Genomic DNA, 15,427 nt, shown 5'->3' on the forward strand with positions numbered 1-15,427 from the left:
GCAGAAATTTTGTTATTAAATAAATGCATTGACTATGCTTTCTAAAATAATGAATAAGTATTATAATTATGGGGGAAAAAAAAATGCATACAAAGACATGGCACTACTCATGACGTCGCCTATCTGTTCTCCTGTCTTACAACTCTCATAAGTCTTCGACCAATTAACCTTTGGACCCACCCCATTAAAATTGGCTAATTAAATTAATTAGACTCGGGTTAAAGTTCACTTAAATCCCACCTACCCAATCCACCCCTTTTTCCGATTCCCCCGCCATCACCGCCAACCACTTCGCCACTACATGAGTGGGTCTTGTATATCCTTTCATGTTATCTGCTTACACGTCCCAGCGGGTTACGATAAGAACACCCATTAGTAAAATTGATCAAAATTTTTTCAGGTACAAGCTTTAAAAAGTATTTTAAAAATTGTTAAAAATTTTTTAACAATAAAATTTTTAAGAAGGTAAAAGAAGGCAATTAATTTGATAAATCTTTAAGATTAAAGATTACATAGTTTCCAGTAAATGGAAATTTAAACATTGCTGAGTCATATTTATAATTTTAAAGGGGAAATAAATCGCCAAACCGCAATTAGAAATAATAATAAAAATATATTTAGTATTAAAAAAACAATTTGTAAGATGTTAATTTATATTCATTTGTTAGCAATATAAAATTTGATGAAAACTTTTGTGTATCTGTAAAAACCATCCTTTAATATCAGGTTTAAGTAGATTAATAATATTTTGCTTAAATTGTTTTCATTAATCTCTATATGTTTTTATAACTTTTATATAACAAATAATACTTCTTAAAAATGATATAATTTAACAAATTAAAAACAAATCTTAACATCATTAATAAATATTTAATAAAGTATAAATTTTACAATACATTATATCCATGTTTATATGATTTAAATTAAGTATATTGAATATGATTGAACAAAATATGATTAATGTAGTAAATAATATGTTACAACAATAATAATTAATTTAATTTAAAAATTGTTCAAAAGAGAATAGTAAATAGTAAATGCATATTTGTTTTGTTTATTGACGTCGTTTTTTGACTTTCCCTTCAATGGTTCCTTTACTTTGCCTAGATTTTTTTGACTTCGGTGTTTTAGTCTTTTTTCGTTCACTGAAATCTAACACCTCAGAATCGTCATCGCCACCATATTTTTCCATTAATTTGTCCATAAGCGAATCAAAGTTTTCTACACGAGATTTCTGTCTTAACATAATTTGTTTTTCCAAACTGGAAGTATTTAAATTGTCATCTTTTGCTTTCATTTTCTTTTTAATTTTCTCAGCTTCCTTAGATTCACGTGCATATTTGTTATGACGCTTCTTGCGTTTACTTTCTGGTTCATTAACAAACACATCATATTCTGGAACTTCGTCGGCATTTATCATTTCCATGACAATTTCTTTTAAACGTGGTTCGTCTTCAACTTTGAAAAACGGCACGGCATTCATAATATGATCAATGCTTCCCTTTCCTGCTAAGTATGCTTTCTTTATATCAGACTTCTCCAAATCAGAGCCCACGTATGAATTCTCATAGTTAACTATATCTTCTTCGGTAATTGGTTTGAAGATGGACTTCCATAGGTCGAGCCAATTTGACAACTTACTTTCCACATCATCATCGTCAATCATATTGCGTTCATCATATAAGGCCCGTTTCCCACTATCGGTAAGGACTTGATATAGCTTTGATAGCAATTTAAACTTCTCCGTAGCAGTTTCCTTTTCATTGTTTGCAACTCGGTCTGGATGTACTTTCAGAGACAATTTATAGTATGCTTTCTTAATTTGATTATCCGTGGCAGTTTTCGGTATATCAAATAATTTATAAATATCTCTGGTACCAAACAACTTTTCACATAATTCTAAAGTGGACATTTTCACAGCACTTCTCCGAACTCTTTTTCGTTAAACAAAACAATGTAATTGCAAGCGCGCTAATTAGTGTCGATAAACATGCGACTACTTAAACTTGATTTAGTGTTGCAGCCAAAGCAGCTGTCAGAGAATACATGCAGGGAAACCGAGTGCTAAGATATGTCAATTGAATTGTTTAATATGTAACTATATTTATGTTATTGTCTATTATATTTGCTAATAATTTAGTTAAAATAATTATAACTAGAGCATATAATCAAATGATAAGAAAGCTAATGCAGATAACTTCAAATTTCACGTATACTGTAAATTTAAATGATCAAAGCATACAAAACGTAATTTTAATATTGTATAATAACACAAACAAATGTTAAAATATATATTTTGTAACAGGACCAAACCAAGATTTTCAATTACAAATAAATCGTTTTTATAATATTTGTACAAGAATCAATTTAACATTAGCTTTGGTAGAAATATTTTTGGTTGCTTTGTTGTCAAAATTAACTATTATTAAAACAATTGATTGTAGTGTTATGTTCAGACCGCCAAATTTCCTTAATTTCGTATAAATGAAATTAAGGTAATTTCGAAAGCGTTCATACTGCCCCAAATTAAGAAAATCATATATTTTTTGTTTACAAATCGAATATTAAAAATTACATGTTCCAAACACCATTTGTACCTGGGAAATTTTGAAAGTTGATTGTTATAACTATAAAGGATGGTATTCAGTAGTTTTATTAGCTTTAATGGATTTCAGGTATGTGAATTATTATTTTTCACTCTATTTTAAATTAATAAAAGTTCAAATTTAAAAATATTAACTACTTTCAAAATATTTCCCAGTTTTATTAAAATCAACTGTCATTGACATTTATTTAAAAAAACTGTCACTTGTTTGTTATCACAACTTTATCTTTTGCTAAAAATTTATTTAATCTTATGCATTTCAAACGTCTCTTAATTTCAGCCTTCGTTTCAACGAAATTAAGGCCAATTTCCTTTATCACGTGCTAACTTCAAAACAGAATTTTGTATGGAAAACACATTTTAATTTCACTGAAACGAAGATGAAATTAAGATTTTGTACAGTATTAAGACCGGTATTCTTCACTATCTGCTCCCAGATAATTGTTTGATACTGTTTGCATCTTCCAGTTGATGTTTTTGTTATTATTGTAACCCACGAAGACCTAGAAGCAGATAACATGAAAGGTTTTACAAGACAAATACTTGTGTTATAATAATTTAACACTGTGTTATTTAGGTACTTGCTAACTTATAGTAATGAGTGACGGTTTACATTATAATGAGCACATTTATGCAGCTGATAGTACTTTTATAAACTTCACTTAATAGGTCTATTCCACGAGCTACTCGTAGTAATACTCAAGTAAAAGACAAGTAAAGTACAAACTGAGAGCGTAACACAATTAAAGTGCGAAATTACGGTCTTTACACCTGTTTTCATGGAACAGCTTTGTGTAAAGTCTGGTAAGAACACCAGTGCCGCGCAAATAAACTACACAAAGATTTAAATACAAACCAAAATAGCTTATTTACCCATCAACACAAATTTTACTTCAAATATAAGGTCTGTTCCACGAGTTACTCATAGTAACTTTGAGTAACACTGTGTGTACACAAATGCGTTCCACCAGCAAATTTGTGAGTAAATGAGAGCATCTGAGAGAGCGTAACATCCCTGTTGAAATTTAAAAATGTTACACAGACTTTACTTATGCATTTTATATGAAGTAAAATTTGTGTGATGTGTAAATCAGCTGTTATGGTTTGAATTCAAATTTTTGTATTGTTTGTTTGCGCGGCATTTATGAATGTAAAAAAATTCTGCATTTTTAAGTAAAACAACTGTAATAAATAAATATTGAAAAGGATAAAAACATAATAAATATTTGATTAAGTGATTTAATTAAGACAACACAACAAGAATATAACGTGGTTAATACACTTCGAGATAATGACTCTGACGATGATGTTGAATTGGTGTATTCGATATTACATAAAAAAAAAGAAAACGTGTGTGTATAGAAAATATGACGACAAGGAATTCAAAACTCATTTCCGCATTTCGCTGAGCCTTTTTAATTCTTTGGCTATACAATTTCAAAATCATGTTGCTGTTTTTTTATGTTTTGCTGGCGACGAAGCATGTTGTTTTAGAGATTTATTAGATCGCTTTAATCTCTCTTTATCGTCAGTAAACCGAGTTATAAGTAAGATGATAATTTTCTTTAGCAACATGCATCCGGATATAATTGCGTAGCCCAGCACATCAAAAAACGAAGAAGGAAGTACAATTTTCCGAAACTTATGTAATTTTCCAAAAGTTATAGGTAAGGATTTATGTGCATATTAACGCTACATATATATTAATACATGTTACTTTGCAGGTTGCCTAGATGGCACTCGTGTAACTATTGATCCTCCTGGAGATCGTAAGGACGACTACATTGACAGAAAAGGAAATATTTCATTATGCTTGCAAGCCATCTGTGATGAAAACAAAAAATTTATTAGCATATTTGTCGGACATCCAGGCTCCTGTCATGACAGTTGGGTCTTACAAAACTCGCCTATTTATATGCGACTACCATCGAAGTGTGGAGGTAAGTTCTTTGGAAAAAGAAATGAGATTTATTAAAACCTCTTACGTTTACGGAATACTATCTACTGGCTGATTCCGCATAATCCTGTACACAACATATCATTACACCATATAAAGACAACGGGCGTCTTACTCGTGCACAAAAGAATTTTAATAGAAAATTGGGATCAGGTCGAACTATTAGAAAATGCATTTGATATTTTATTGTTTTGTATTTTGATTCTTATCAGCTTACAGACCCGAACAATTAAACGCATTTATTTAAAAATGTTGGCAAATATTTCGTTCTTTATTAAGAACTTCATCAGTGCTATATAATAACAAACATTAATTTAAAGATAAAATACTAACATCCAAATATATATACCTTATTTTTTATAAAATGCAATAATTTTCCTGTTCCACAATAGTCATTAGTAATTAAAATTGTATTAACCAATAAAAATAAAAAATTAAAACAATTAAAATTCACACATTAAAAATTAATAAACAATTTTTGGACATAAATAACGAGCATAACAAAACTAAAAAATTTTTTTAATATTAATATTCCGCCAAAAATATTGATAATAATAAACGTTCTCTTTTTTATATCTCTTATTACTCAATAAGAAACTTAACAGCTGACTTTTATTTTCATTTATCTCTTATTTTTGATTAGCTTGTATTTATCCAATAAATTAGAGTAAAGTGTGCTAAAATTATCCGTGTCTCTCTTGTAGTTTACCACCTGTTCATTATTTAATATGATGTGAATAACTTCACTCATTAATCTTTTATGATAATTATTTTCAATTTCCAGAATTATTACTTCATCAAAGTTAAAGCTATGTCCTTTAGAAATAGAATGTTCAGAAAGAGCTGTTTTTTTCCCATCATCTTTACGTTTACACGTACTTTTATGTTCACCAACTCTTTTTGCCAATCTTTGTTTGGTTGTGCCTATATAAGCTCTATTGCAATCATTACAATTGATCTTATAAATAAGATTTGACAAATTTTCTTTCTTTTCTTTGTCTTTAATCTTTGAGAATAAATTTCCTGTTGTTTTCAAGTTGTAAAGTACAATATCAATTATTTCCTCTTGTTTAAATAATTTGACTATTGTGGAACAGGAAAATTATTGCATTTTATAAAAAATAAGGTATATATATTTGGATGTTAGTATTTTATCTTTAAATTAATGTTTGTTATTATATAGCACTGATGAAGTTCTTAATAAAGAACGAAATATTTGCCAACATTTTTAAATAAATGCGTTTAATTGTTCGGGTCTGTAAGCTGATAAGAATCAAAATACAAAACAAAAAAATTTAAACAGACGATAAACTCCATCATATCAATTTGATATTTTAAAACAACATTTTAGACAGCTGTACTACTGAAAATTGAAAGGAATTGAAAAACTGTGTCACTTTATAAGAGCATGTTGCGTTTTGCACAATCTTGCAAATGAAAACGACTTAGAATTCACATTTTCAGAAGAATCTGTGGAAGATAATGATGTCAACAACCAGATCCCTTCTAGATCAAGTATCGTTAGAGATTCAATTTGTAATGAATTACAAACAGAAAATAACTTGGATTGAAGTGTTTATTTGTATATTGCTTATTTTTCATTAATTAATTTTATAAATATTGCAATAAAGAACTTAATTGTAATTAACATATTAACATCACATTTTAAAAATATATACTTAATTCTATTTTTAAGTAGCTTTAAAATTACATTATTTAAATAAATTTTTAATTCTAACTAAACATATCATAAAGACTATAATATTAAAACTAAATATGTTTTTAACATAATGTATCCTAATAATAATAATATGTAATATTTTAAAATAAGTTTAAAAATAAATAAATAAAATATATTAATTATTTTAATCTGAAAACAATTATAAACTTTACATTTTCTTATAAATCACATGAAATGAATATTTATACTTTTTTACAATTTCTTCCAGCAGCCCCAGTTTTCTTTCTTCAATATTTACCAGTCTTTCATTGTTTTCCTGCAATATTCGTTCAACATTTTTATAATGTTGTTGACGGTCTTCCCTCATGCCGGCCAATATTGCTGTTGCACCACCGGTACGACGACTGGGTCTTTTCTCTATTTATAAAAAAATTTAGAAAATATTTTATAAGTAATTAAATTAAATAACAACTGATATACCTTTATCTGTGGTACGGGCTGAAACAAAGCTAGTGCTACAAGACGCGCTCTCATCCAGAGTGAACTCGGGATTAATACTCCTATTACTGGATAGTATTTCATCCAGTTCACTAAAGAAAAAGAATGCATAAAAGTTTATAAGTGTTTAAAAATGCGAATTAAAATTATGATTAATTAAAAAAAACATAATTAAGTAACACATGCAGTTCTAATAGTGTGATTTTACCTTTGGTAAGGGGAAACCATTCGATTTCTTCCAGTTTGGCTGTTGTTCAACTTAACCCTTTTATACTGTCGCTCCATAGCCCTGAATTTTGATTGCACCTACGAACAATGTGATTAAATGATCTATAACTCTTAAATTTTATTTATGTAATAGTAATATACCTGATTTGGAGTAAATAAGTAGCCTACTGCGCTCATGGATGTGGAAATAAATTTCCACATCATGGCTTTACTCCTCAACTGTCGGCATTTTCCAACCATTTTGATGTTTGTTGAAACCAGTGACAGCAACTCTTTAGTGGAATTGTGTGTCCATGTGCATTTTGGTTCTATATTTTCCTGCATACTGAACACTAATTCATCGCTCGGCCCCTCTTCAACAACAAACCACTGCGACATTTCATCAACAAGTTCATCATCTAATAGAAAATAAAATATTATTATTATAATAGAAAATTTTTTTATTAGTGTCGACCTCAATATTTATGTTTTAAATTTAGCCGGGCTTTAGGTCGTGTTTTTAAATTTTGTTTTTATATAATAATTTTTATTGTATAAAAACACAAATTTTAAATTAAATAAAATATCATATTTATTACTTTATGTAATATATTTTATTAATTAACAAATATTTCGGTCTACTTTGTAGACCATCTTCAGTGTTACAATTAATACAAATACAATTATAAAAAAAGGAAATTAAAATGTCAAAAGTCACATAGATAATAACACAAAAAACTTTTTATAAAATTTTAACGAAAATGGGAAATTAAGTTTACAGGAAGAATAAATTTTTTCAAAAAGAATTTTTTCCTTATTTTTTATAGTAAATACAATACATAAAAACAATAGAAAAATAATAAACTTAGCAATTCATTTTTAATTTCTTTAATTAAAGATCTATAAATATGTGCTAAGCCTTCCGTATCCCTCTTATGGTTTAATTGTTCACCATCTGGTACGTCAATTATATGCAGCATTTCTAGCAGCATCCTACGTTTATAATTTTTCTCTCGGTGAAGGATTTTTACATCTTCGAAGTTTGGAGTATGATTCATTTTGATGCAATGTGCTGCTAGTGCTGTTTTTTGGTCAATCGGTGTAGTGCGACTCTTTAAATCATGTCTGTGTCCAGCGATCCTCGTTCTTAATTTGTTTACAGAATTCCCTGTGGAGGTGACGGAGCCAACATATGCCAACAGGTATATGTTGGCACAACCAAAAACAAATTAAGAACGAGGATCGCTGGACACAGACATGATTTAAAGAGTCGCACTACACCGATTGACCAAAAAACAGCACTAGCAGCACATTGCATCAAAATGAATCATACTCCAAACTTCGAAGATGTAAAAATCCTTCACCGAGAGAAAAATTATAAACGTAGGATGCTGCTAGAAATGCTGCATATAATTGACGTACCAGATGGTGAACAATTAAACCATAAGAGGGATACGGAAGGCTTAGCACATATTTATAGATCTTTAATTAAAGAAATTAAAAATGAATTGCTAAGTTTATTATTTTTCTATTGTTTTTATGTATTGTATTTACTATAAAAAATAAGGAAAAAATTCTTTTTGAAAAAATTTATTCTTCCTGTAAACTTAATTTCCCATTTTCGTTAAAATTTTATAAAAAGTTTTTTGTGTTATTATCTATGTGACTTTTGACATTTTAATTTCCTTTTTTTATAATTGTATTTGTATTAATTGTAACACTGAAGATGGTCTACAAAGTAGACCGAAATATTTGTTAATTAATAAAATATATTACATAAAGCAATAAATGTGATATTTTATTTAATTTAAAATTTGTGTTTTTATACAATAAAAATTATTATATAAAAACAAAATTTAAAACCACGACCTAAAGCCCGGCTAAATTTAAAACATATAATAGAAAATTATTTAATGAATTGCGATTTACAATGTGTAAATACAATTTCTTGCCATTTTGCAATTGCAAAAAAGTTGTTGGTGAACATGAAATAATTGTTCTTTCCTCCATTTCGTCTGTAACACAAAATTAAATTTTTATAATAAATTTATATAACAGCACTCTAACTCAGTTTATTAAACCAAAATTTAAATTTAAATAAATTAATTTTAAATAATATTTAAAAATATTTGTGCTTGTTGTTTTGAAATTTCTTTGGTTTTCAAAATGTATTTTGTCTGTTATTTTTCAATTTCTATTTCTACTGTTCTGTTTTTCAAAAAATAACTGTTCTCATCAGACTTTACACAAAGCTATTCCATGAAAATCTGTGTAAAGAGCGTAATCTGGCACTTTATTTGTCTTACGCTCTCAGTTTGTACTTTACTTCTGTTTTACTCATGTTTTACAATGAGTAGCTCGTAGAACAGACCTATCAGCTGTATAAATGTGCTCATTATAATGTAAACCGTCACCCATTACTATAAATTAGCAAGTACTTAAATAAGATAGTATTAAATTACTATAACACAAGTATTTGTCTTGTAAAACCTTTCATGGTATCAAGCCAATTTGATAACTTACTTTCCACATCATCATCGTCAATCATATTGCGTTCATCATATAAGGCCCGTTTCCCACTATCGGTAAGGACTTGATATAGCTTTGATAGCAATTTAAACTTCTCCGTAGCAGTTTCCTTTTCATTGTTTGCAACTCGGTCTGGATGTACTTTCAGAGACAATTTATAGTATGCTTTCTTAATTTGATTATCCGTGGCAGTTTTCGGTATATCAAATAATTTATAAATATCTCTGGTACCAAACAACTTTTCACATAATTCTAAAGTGGACATTTTCACAGCACTTCTCCGAACTCTTTTTCGTTAAACAAAACAATGTAATTGCAAGCGCGCCAATTAGTGTCGATAAACATGCGACTACTTAAACTTGATTTAGTGTTGCAGCCAAAGCAGCTGTCAGAGAATACATGCAGGGAAACCGAGTGCTAAGATATGTCAATTGAATTGTTTAATATGTAACTATATTTATGTTATTGTCTATTATATTTGCTAATAATTTAGTTAAAATAATTATAACTAGAGCATATAATCAAATGATAAGAAAGCTAATGCAGATAACTTCAAATTTCACGTATACTGTAAATTTAAATGATCAAAGCATACAAAACGTAATTTTAATATTGTATAATAACACAAACAAATGTTAAAATATATATTTTGTAACAGGACCAAACCAAGATTTTCAATTACAAATAAATCGTTTTTATAATATTTGTACAAGAATCAATTTAACATTAGCTTTGGTAGAAATATTTTTGGTTGCTTTGTTGTCAAAATTAACTATTATTAAAACAATTGATTGTAGTGTTATGTTCAGACCGCCAAATTTCCTTAATTTCGTATAAATGAAATTAAGGTAATTTCGAAAGCGTTCATACTGCCCCAAATTAAGAAAATCATATATTTTTTGTTTACAAATCGAATATTAAAAATTACATGTTCCAAACACCATTTGTACCTGGGAAATTTTGAAAGTTGATTGTTATAACTATAAAGGATGGTATTCAGTAGTTTTATTAGCTTTAATGGATTTCAGGTATGTGAATTATTATTTTTCACTCTATTTTAAATTAATAAAAGTTCAAATTTAAAAATATTAACTACTTTCAAAATATTTCCCAGTTTTATTAAAATCAACTGTCATTGACATTTATTTAAAAAAACTGTCACTTGTTTGTTATCACAAACAAATTTATTTAATCTTATGCATTTCAAACGTCTCTTAATTTCAGCCTTCGTTTCAACGAAATTAAGGCCAATTTCCTTCATCACGTGCTAACTTCAAAACAGAATTTTGAATGGAAAACATTTTAACTTCACTGAAACGAAGATGAAATTAAGATTTTTCGAAGTTAAGGTGTGTCTTAACATAGTGTTTTATTTAAACAGAGAAAATAGGTGTGTTTGCGTGCGCAATCAATTGTACTTTTGTATAAGTTGTGATGTAGGCCGCATATTATTAAGAAGTAGAGTCTCCAATGAGTGAGACATAAGATAATGATATTAGTAAAAATCAGTAAAAGTTATACTATGTTCAGAGATAGTAAATTTCTTTTTGTTTTTCGTTGGCACTGTTGTACAGTATTAAGACCGGTATTCTTCACTATCTGCTCCCAGATAGTTGTTTGATACTGTTTGCATCTTCCAGTTGATGTTTTTGTTATTGTAACCCGCGGAGATCTTGAAGCAGATAACATGAAAGGTTTTAGAAGACAAAAGTGTTTCCTGTAAAATACCATAACCAAGCAATACCTCCTTGCGTGCTGCACAGATGACCATTCCAATTGCGTCATGTTGAGTAAAGCTCTCTCTCCAAGATGCATTCGTCGATCCATTTCTTTATGTCATAGGTATATTAATACCTTTTGTAATGGAGCTAACGCTAGTGACGTTGAATGCTTCTCTCAGGGAGAACGACGACTTCCCCGTACAGCAAAAGCTATCCTACCTCAATTGAGATCAGGATATAACCATATGCTAAACAGTTATTTGTGACGCATGAATGTTATCCTGCTCAACTGCACATACAAACCATAGTCCAATTGACCACTGAAATGGCCAGGTTTCTTCGTATTGATTCTGGTTGATTTCAATTTAAGTTCCAACCATTCCCCATTCACCCCTAAATACTCCTACTTCCACTCATCCACATCTGAATCCATGTATCCGTCACGTAATTACTTCATATTATTATGCTTTTAATATCCATACAATAACAACATGCCAATTATTGCCATCACTTACAATTGTTTCTTAAATAAATGAACAAAAAAAAAACAAAATAAATATTTTAATACATTTTAAAATTGATTTAATAAAAAAATATTTAAAATTCGTAAGTTAAAATGTTGTACACTTTAGTAGAAAACTTAGTTTGAAGGAAATGCTTGTTGTTTAAAATTAAGTGTATTTACATACTTTCACTTGTGTTCCTAACTTTCGAACACTATTTTTTTATATCTTAATTGATAGCAGTAATTTGAAAACAAATTCAGAATCAAATTCTAACTAGTTGGATTTGGTTGTACTTCATCTTCAGTTACATCCTCCTGGTCTATTTCCATAGCTCTGCTTTCAGTTTCGATTTCAAAATATTCGGTTGCATCACAATTATTTCTCAAGTTTTCCTGTAATTCGTTGAGTTTATCAAAATACTGTATTGCACCTGACACAGCAAATGGTGGTATATTAAACATCGGATGTGTGGGCATAAGCTCATTAATAGGATCACCCAATACTTGTGGATTTAAATTAAATTCTGAATGTTGAGCAATAGATACTCCGCTAAGCGTGTAACAGGTGTGGTAAAGATCTTGTGGTCTAAAAGACAAATTATTCTTACAAATTTATGTATATATACTAGAACATACTTTCCAGGTTTATCTATTAAACCTCCACTTTTCTTTTGACAGCATAATAATATGTATTCCTGTAGTGCACCAGCATCATAAATTGATTGTGTTAACTTTTTACCTAATAACGCAACATGCAGTTTTTGCACAAAATAAATCATTTTCGAATATTCTTACTTTTATTGATAATTGCTTGCGTAATTAATATTGACGCACCAACCCAAAAAGAATAACACCCGTCAACTAGTTTATTTGTACGACCTTGAAATCCACCTTCATAACTCATTTGTCGTTGCAAGTTCCATTTCTGAAATAGTAAATTAATTAAATTTTCATTTAGCATTGTAATTTTATTTATATGTTTAGGCGGCATTTTTCTTGCTTGCTCATTAAAATAGTTTATCTGCATTACCAATAACATTTCAGTATCACATTTATCAGTTTCGTTTAGAAGAGCTAAGGCTGCAATACCACAATAAGTGTAGCCACCATGTGCTTCTAAGTCCGGTGCACCTCCAAATCCTCCTTCGTACGTTTGACAACTTGATATCCAAGCTCCCGTTTTATCAAAAAGCTTCTTCATAACATTTTCTGGCAATTTAGCAAGACTTGCACATACTATAGCACAATAAGCACCACGCACATCAGTCTCTCCATCAACATGTAGGCGAAAGGCACCATTCGGTTCGCGCACAGAAAATAAAAATTTCGTTAAAGAGTCTCGGTCTATGCCAACATAAGCGCTATTTGTTCCAATCATACAAAGGCAGTTTATAGCTGCGTAACTTGTTGCTAAATGAGGAAATTGTCCTGGACCACCTGCAAAACCTCCATCTTTACTGCGACATCTAAAGTTAACTGTTAGTTACCATTAGCTACTATAAATAATATTACTTTAGTTACTTGATTAAAAATTGTACAACGTCTTCTAAAAGCTCATCGGAGAAGTTTAAACTAAGCATATTTGATGCTTGAAGAATCCAATATAAATTCCATGGTCGGCTACTATCTAAACATTCATAATTGTTTGGCAAGCGGTGAATCATACTTTCCAACATGCGCTGATGTTCCTCTCGATAGAATTTAGCTACTTTTGGATCTAAATATCTTAGCTGTTGAAATCTATCAAAACATTTCTCAATAGAGTTTTCAGTTTTTTTCTGTTAACACATTCAAATAATAAATATTTAGTACCCGTTATTCAAAAAGTGAATTACTGACCTGATCTCTGGAAGTAACCGTCGATACTTTCTCATCATCAAATTTATAAACTTTTGCTTCTATGAAATTTCGGAACTTCATTTCTGGCGAATTATCCATATTATTAACAACTAATTTTAACTAAACTAAAAACCTAATTAGTAGATTTAATAACAACAAAAACAAAAGTGTGAAATTATTTGACACATTTATTTTTAACATTAAGAAAAGAACAGTGAGAGTCGCGGAACACATGTGCAAATTTAAAAAAAACTGTTCGAACACAAGAAGATAAGCTGTAAAATTTCTATTAGAATAATCAAAGTGTTATAAACATATATTGGTGTATTACGATATCAACATATGTAGGTATACGAGCTGGTCGTTTCGATTAATAATAATATTTGAGATGTGGAATTTGCAGTCATATTCTAACAGATCTAATAAAGTCAACAAATTTCCGTTTGACAGAAATACAATTTGACATATTCATATTCAAATTCTACATATGTTCTGAAACATATACTTAATTATAAATTCACCATATACTGAAGAGGTGAGTTTTTAAAATGATTCCACATTAGGTTTGTTTTATATGTCAAAAGGTTTTGAAATGAAAAAGAATAGCTACTTATTGTACAAACAAAAGATGTTTAATTTGTGGAATTATATAATTATGTTGAAATTTTTGCTTATAGTATTAATTGCAATAAATTTTATTTATTGTGCGATTGTAATTAATAAAATTGTGGTACGAGTGCCTAAGGAAGATGATATTGGATTGATATTTGGTAAAACTCTTAAAAGTGATTCATAAGTCTAAAATTTCTCTATGACAATTTTGCTAATATATTTATTAAATATAATCAGATATGATTTTAAACAGTCTCCAAATCTTTTATATAATATTTTGTATTGTATGTTATAAAGATTTATATATATAAAGTCCCACATTGATTACGGTTCTGAATTGCTTTACGCCTTGTCAAATACAAAATAGTATAGTATGGTATAGTCAATTAATGTAGAGTATAGTAAAGAGTTTTATAATTTACGAATACTTTAAAATAGTTAAGTATCAAGTGGTACAATGTAGGATAATATAACCATTTATCCCTTTACCTTTAAGATCTTTGTGTGGCAAATACTGATATGAATAATAAAAAAGAAATGTTAGAATTTCGCATACGTTCCGATGGATCATGTTGTCTTAATATATCGGATGGTAAAATAATGACAGATGTAAATGTTGATTATTTAAATGTCTCAATTACAGGATTTTATTAATAAATAAATTTAAGGCTAGCAGAATAGTTGGTGGGAATTTTGGTTCAATAGAAGCAGGTGCTGTTGAGACAGTATCACTCATATGGCCGACTGTGGTACTGAATTATTTTTGAATTGAATTATTGTGGTATTTTTGAATATTTACTTGCTTCAATTAATATTGAATTTTTCAGTCACTTTATAATCGTGTGGGATTTTGTCCAATTATTATTGTTTCTATAAATGCCAACGACGAACAAAAGAAATTTAAACATATGCTGCACTTTGATACGCGGTTTGCTACATTAGATCCAGAAGGACGCACCTTGCGGAGACGTAATATAGTAAACAAAAAACTGTACGGCTTAAATATGTCAATGTTTTTTATAGATAAAAATTATAAGGATTGTAAAAATTGGGATAAGGAATACTTAAAAAATTGTACTCCAGTTAACTGTGAAGAGCGATATTTTGGTCGTCGTAATTATTATAATCATACTTCTGAGCAATGCGAAGAAGTGCCCCGTTGCGCCGAACACATTGAAGTAAGTTGTATAGTTCTTTTTTATATATGCATATGTAATATAAAAATGATTGAGCTAATAATTATAGATTTACGATATTTATGGCAATGAATGCA

At 29.1% G+C, this 15,427-nt stretch overlaps 4 protein-coding genes across 6 annotated transcripts in view; 1 reads left to right on the plus strand and 3 right to left on the minus strand.

Annotated features, from left to right (window-relative positions):
- Nucleotides 1-994: 994 nt before the first annotated feature.
- On the minus strand, nucleotides 995-1,971 carry LOC119678054 (J domain-containing protein CG6693-like). The gene has a single exon (XM_038089697.1). The coding sequence runs from the start codon at nucleotides 1,910-1,912 to the stop codon at nucleotides 1,055-1,057; it is 858 nt and encodes a 285-aa protein (XP_037945625.1). The 5' UTR covers nucleotides 1,913-1,971; the 3' UTR covers nucleotides 995-1,054.
- A 4,325-nt stretch (nucleotides 1,972-6,296) lies between these two features.
- On the minus strand, nucleotides 6,297-9,742 carry LOC119675527 (dnaJ homolog subfamily C member 9-like). The gene is made up of 6 exons (XM_038086734.1): nucleotides 9,472-9,742; nucleotides 7,111-7,367; nucleotides 6,950-7,047; nucleotides 6,724-6,833; nucleotides 6,492-6,660; nucleotides 6,297-6,318 (listed from the first exon to the last, which is right to left on the minus strand). Exons 1-6 carry the CDS (start codon nucleotides 9,740-9,742, stop codon nucleotides 6,297-6,299), a joined length of 927 nt encoding a protein of 308 aa, XP_037942662.1.
- Nucleotides 9,743-11,755: 2,013 nt separating this feature from the next.
- On the minus strand, nucleotides 11,756-13,979 carry LOC119678053 (protein farnesyltransferase subunit beta-like). Of its 3 annotated transcripts, none has more exons than XM_038089695.1 (7): nucleotides 13,874-13,979; nucleotides 13,543-13,675; nucleotides 13,225-13,481; nucleotides 12,734-13,169; nucleotides 12,499-12,628; nucleotides 12,340-12,442; nucleotides 11,756-12,289 (listed from the first exon to the last, which is right to left on the minus strand). In XM_038089695.1, exons 2-7 carry the CDS (start codon nucleotides 13,639-13,641, stop codon nucleotides 11,974-11,976), a joined length of 1,341 nt encoding a protein of 446 aa, XP_037945623.1. In that variant the 5' UTR covers nucleotides 13,642-13,675; nucleotides 13,874-13,979; the 3' UTR covers nucleotides 11,756-11,973. The 3 variants fall into 3 exon arrangements, with proteins under 3 accessions (XP_037945623.1, XP_037945624.1, XP_037945622.1); XM_038089696.1 differs by having other exon boundaries at nucleotides 13,543-13,667; nucleotides 13,874-13,977; XM_038089694.1 differs by lacking the exon at nucleotides 13,874-13,979 and having other exon boundaries at nucleotides 13,543-13,827.
- Nucleotides 13,980-14,200: 221 nt separating this feature from the next.
- LOC119675529 overlaps nucleotides 14,201-15,427 on the plus strand; it is a 2,755-nt gene continuing 1,528 nt past the window's right edge. Inside the window, exons 1-6 of the mRNA XM_038086735.1 lie at nucleotides 14,201-14,312; nucleotides 14,651-14,763; nucleotides 14,823-14,903; nucleotides 14,982-15,123; nucleotides 15,178-15,332; nucleotides 15,400-15,424. Of these exons, the coding sequence (XP_037942663.1) occupies nucleotides 14,674-14,763; nucleotides 14,823-14,903; nucleotides 14,982-15,123; nucleotides 15,178-15,332; nucleotides 15,400-15,424 (493 nt within the window). The 5' untranslated portion in view covers nucleotides 14,201-14,312; nucleotides 14,651-14,673. The remainder of the gene's footprint in view (nucleotides 14,313-14,650; nucleotides 14,764-14,822; nucleotides 14,904-14,981; nucleotides 15,124-15,177; nucleotides 15,333-15,399; nucleotides 15,425-15,427) is intronic.

Source organism: Teleopsis dalmanni, chromosome 2 (assembly GCF_002237135.1).
Source record: "Teleopsis dalmanni isolate 2A chromosome 2, ASM223713v2, whole genome shotgun sequence".
Taxonomy (NCBI): Eukaryota; Metazoa; Arthropoda; class Insecta; order Diptera; family Diopsidae; genus Teleopsis; species Teleopsis dalmanni.

Excerpts from the sequence above, each read along its gene's own strand:
- LOC119678054 (XM_038089697.1), bottom strand. The coding sequence starts at position 1,912 with ATGTCCACTTTAGAATTATGTGAAAAGTTGTTTGGTACCAGAGATATT.
- LOC119675527 (XM_038086734.1), bottom strand. The coding sequence starts at position 9,742 with ATGTCCACTTTAGAATTATGTGAAAAGTTGTTTGGTACCAGAGATATT. Across the intron at positions 7,048-7,110 it reads ACTTATTTACTCCAAATCAG|GTGCAATCAAAATTCAGGGC; the intron begins GTATATTACTAT and ends CATTGTTCGTAG. Across the intron at positions 6,834-6,949 it reads ATGGTTTCCCCTTACCAAAG|TGAACTGGATGAAATACTAT; the intron begins GTAAAATCACAC and ends CTTTTTCTTTAG.
- LOC119678053 (XM_038089695.1), bottom strand. The coding sequence starts at position 13,641 with ATGGATAATTCGCCAGAAATGAAGTTCCGAAATTTCATAGAAGCAAAA. Across the intron at positions 13,170-13,224 it reads GTTGTACAATTTTTAATCAA|ATGTCGCAGTAAAGATGGAG; the intron begins GTAACTAAAGTA and ends AGTTAACTTTAG. Across the intron at positions 12,443-12,498 it reads GCAAGCAATTATCAATAAAA|GTAAAAAGTTAACACAATCA; the intron begins GTAAGAATATTC and ends TTGCGTTATTAG.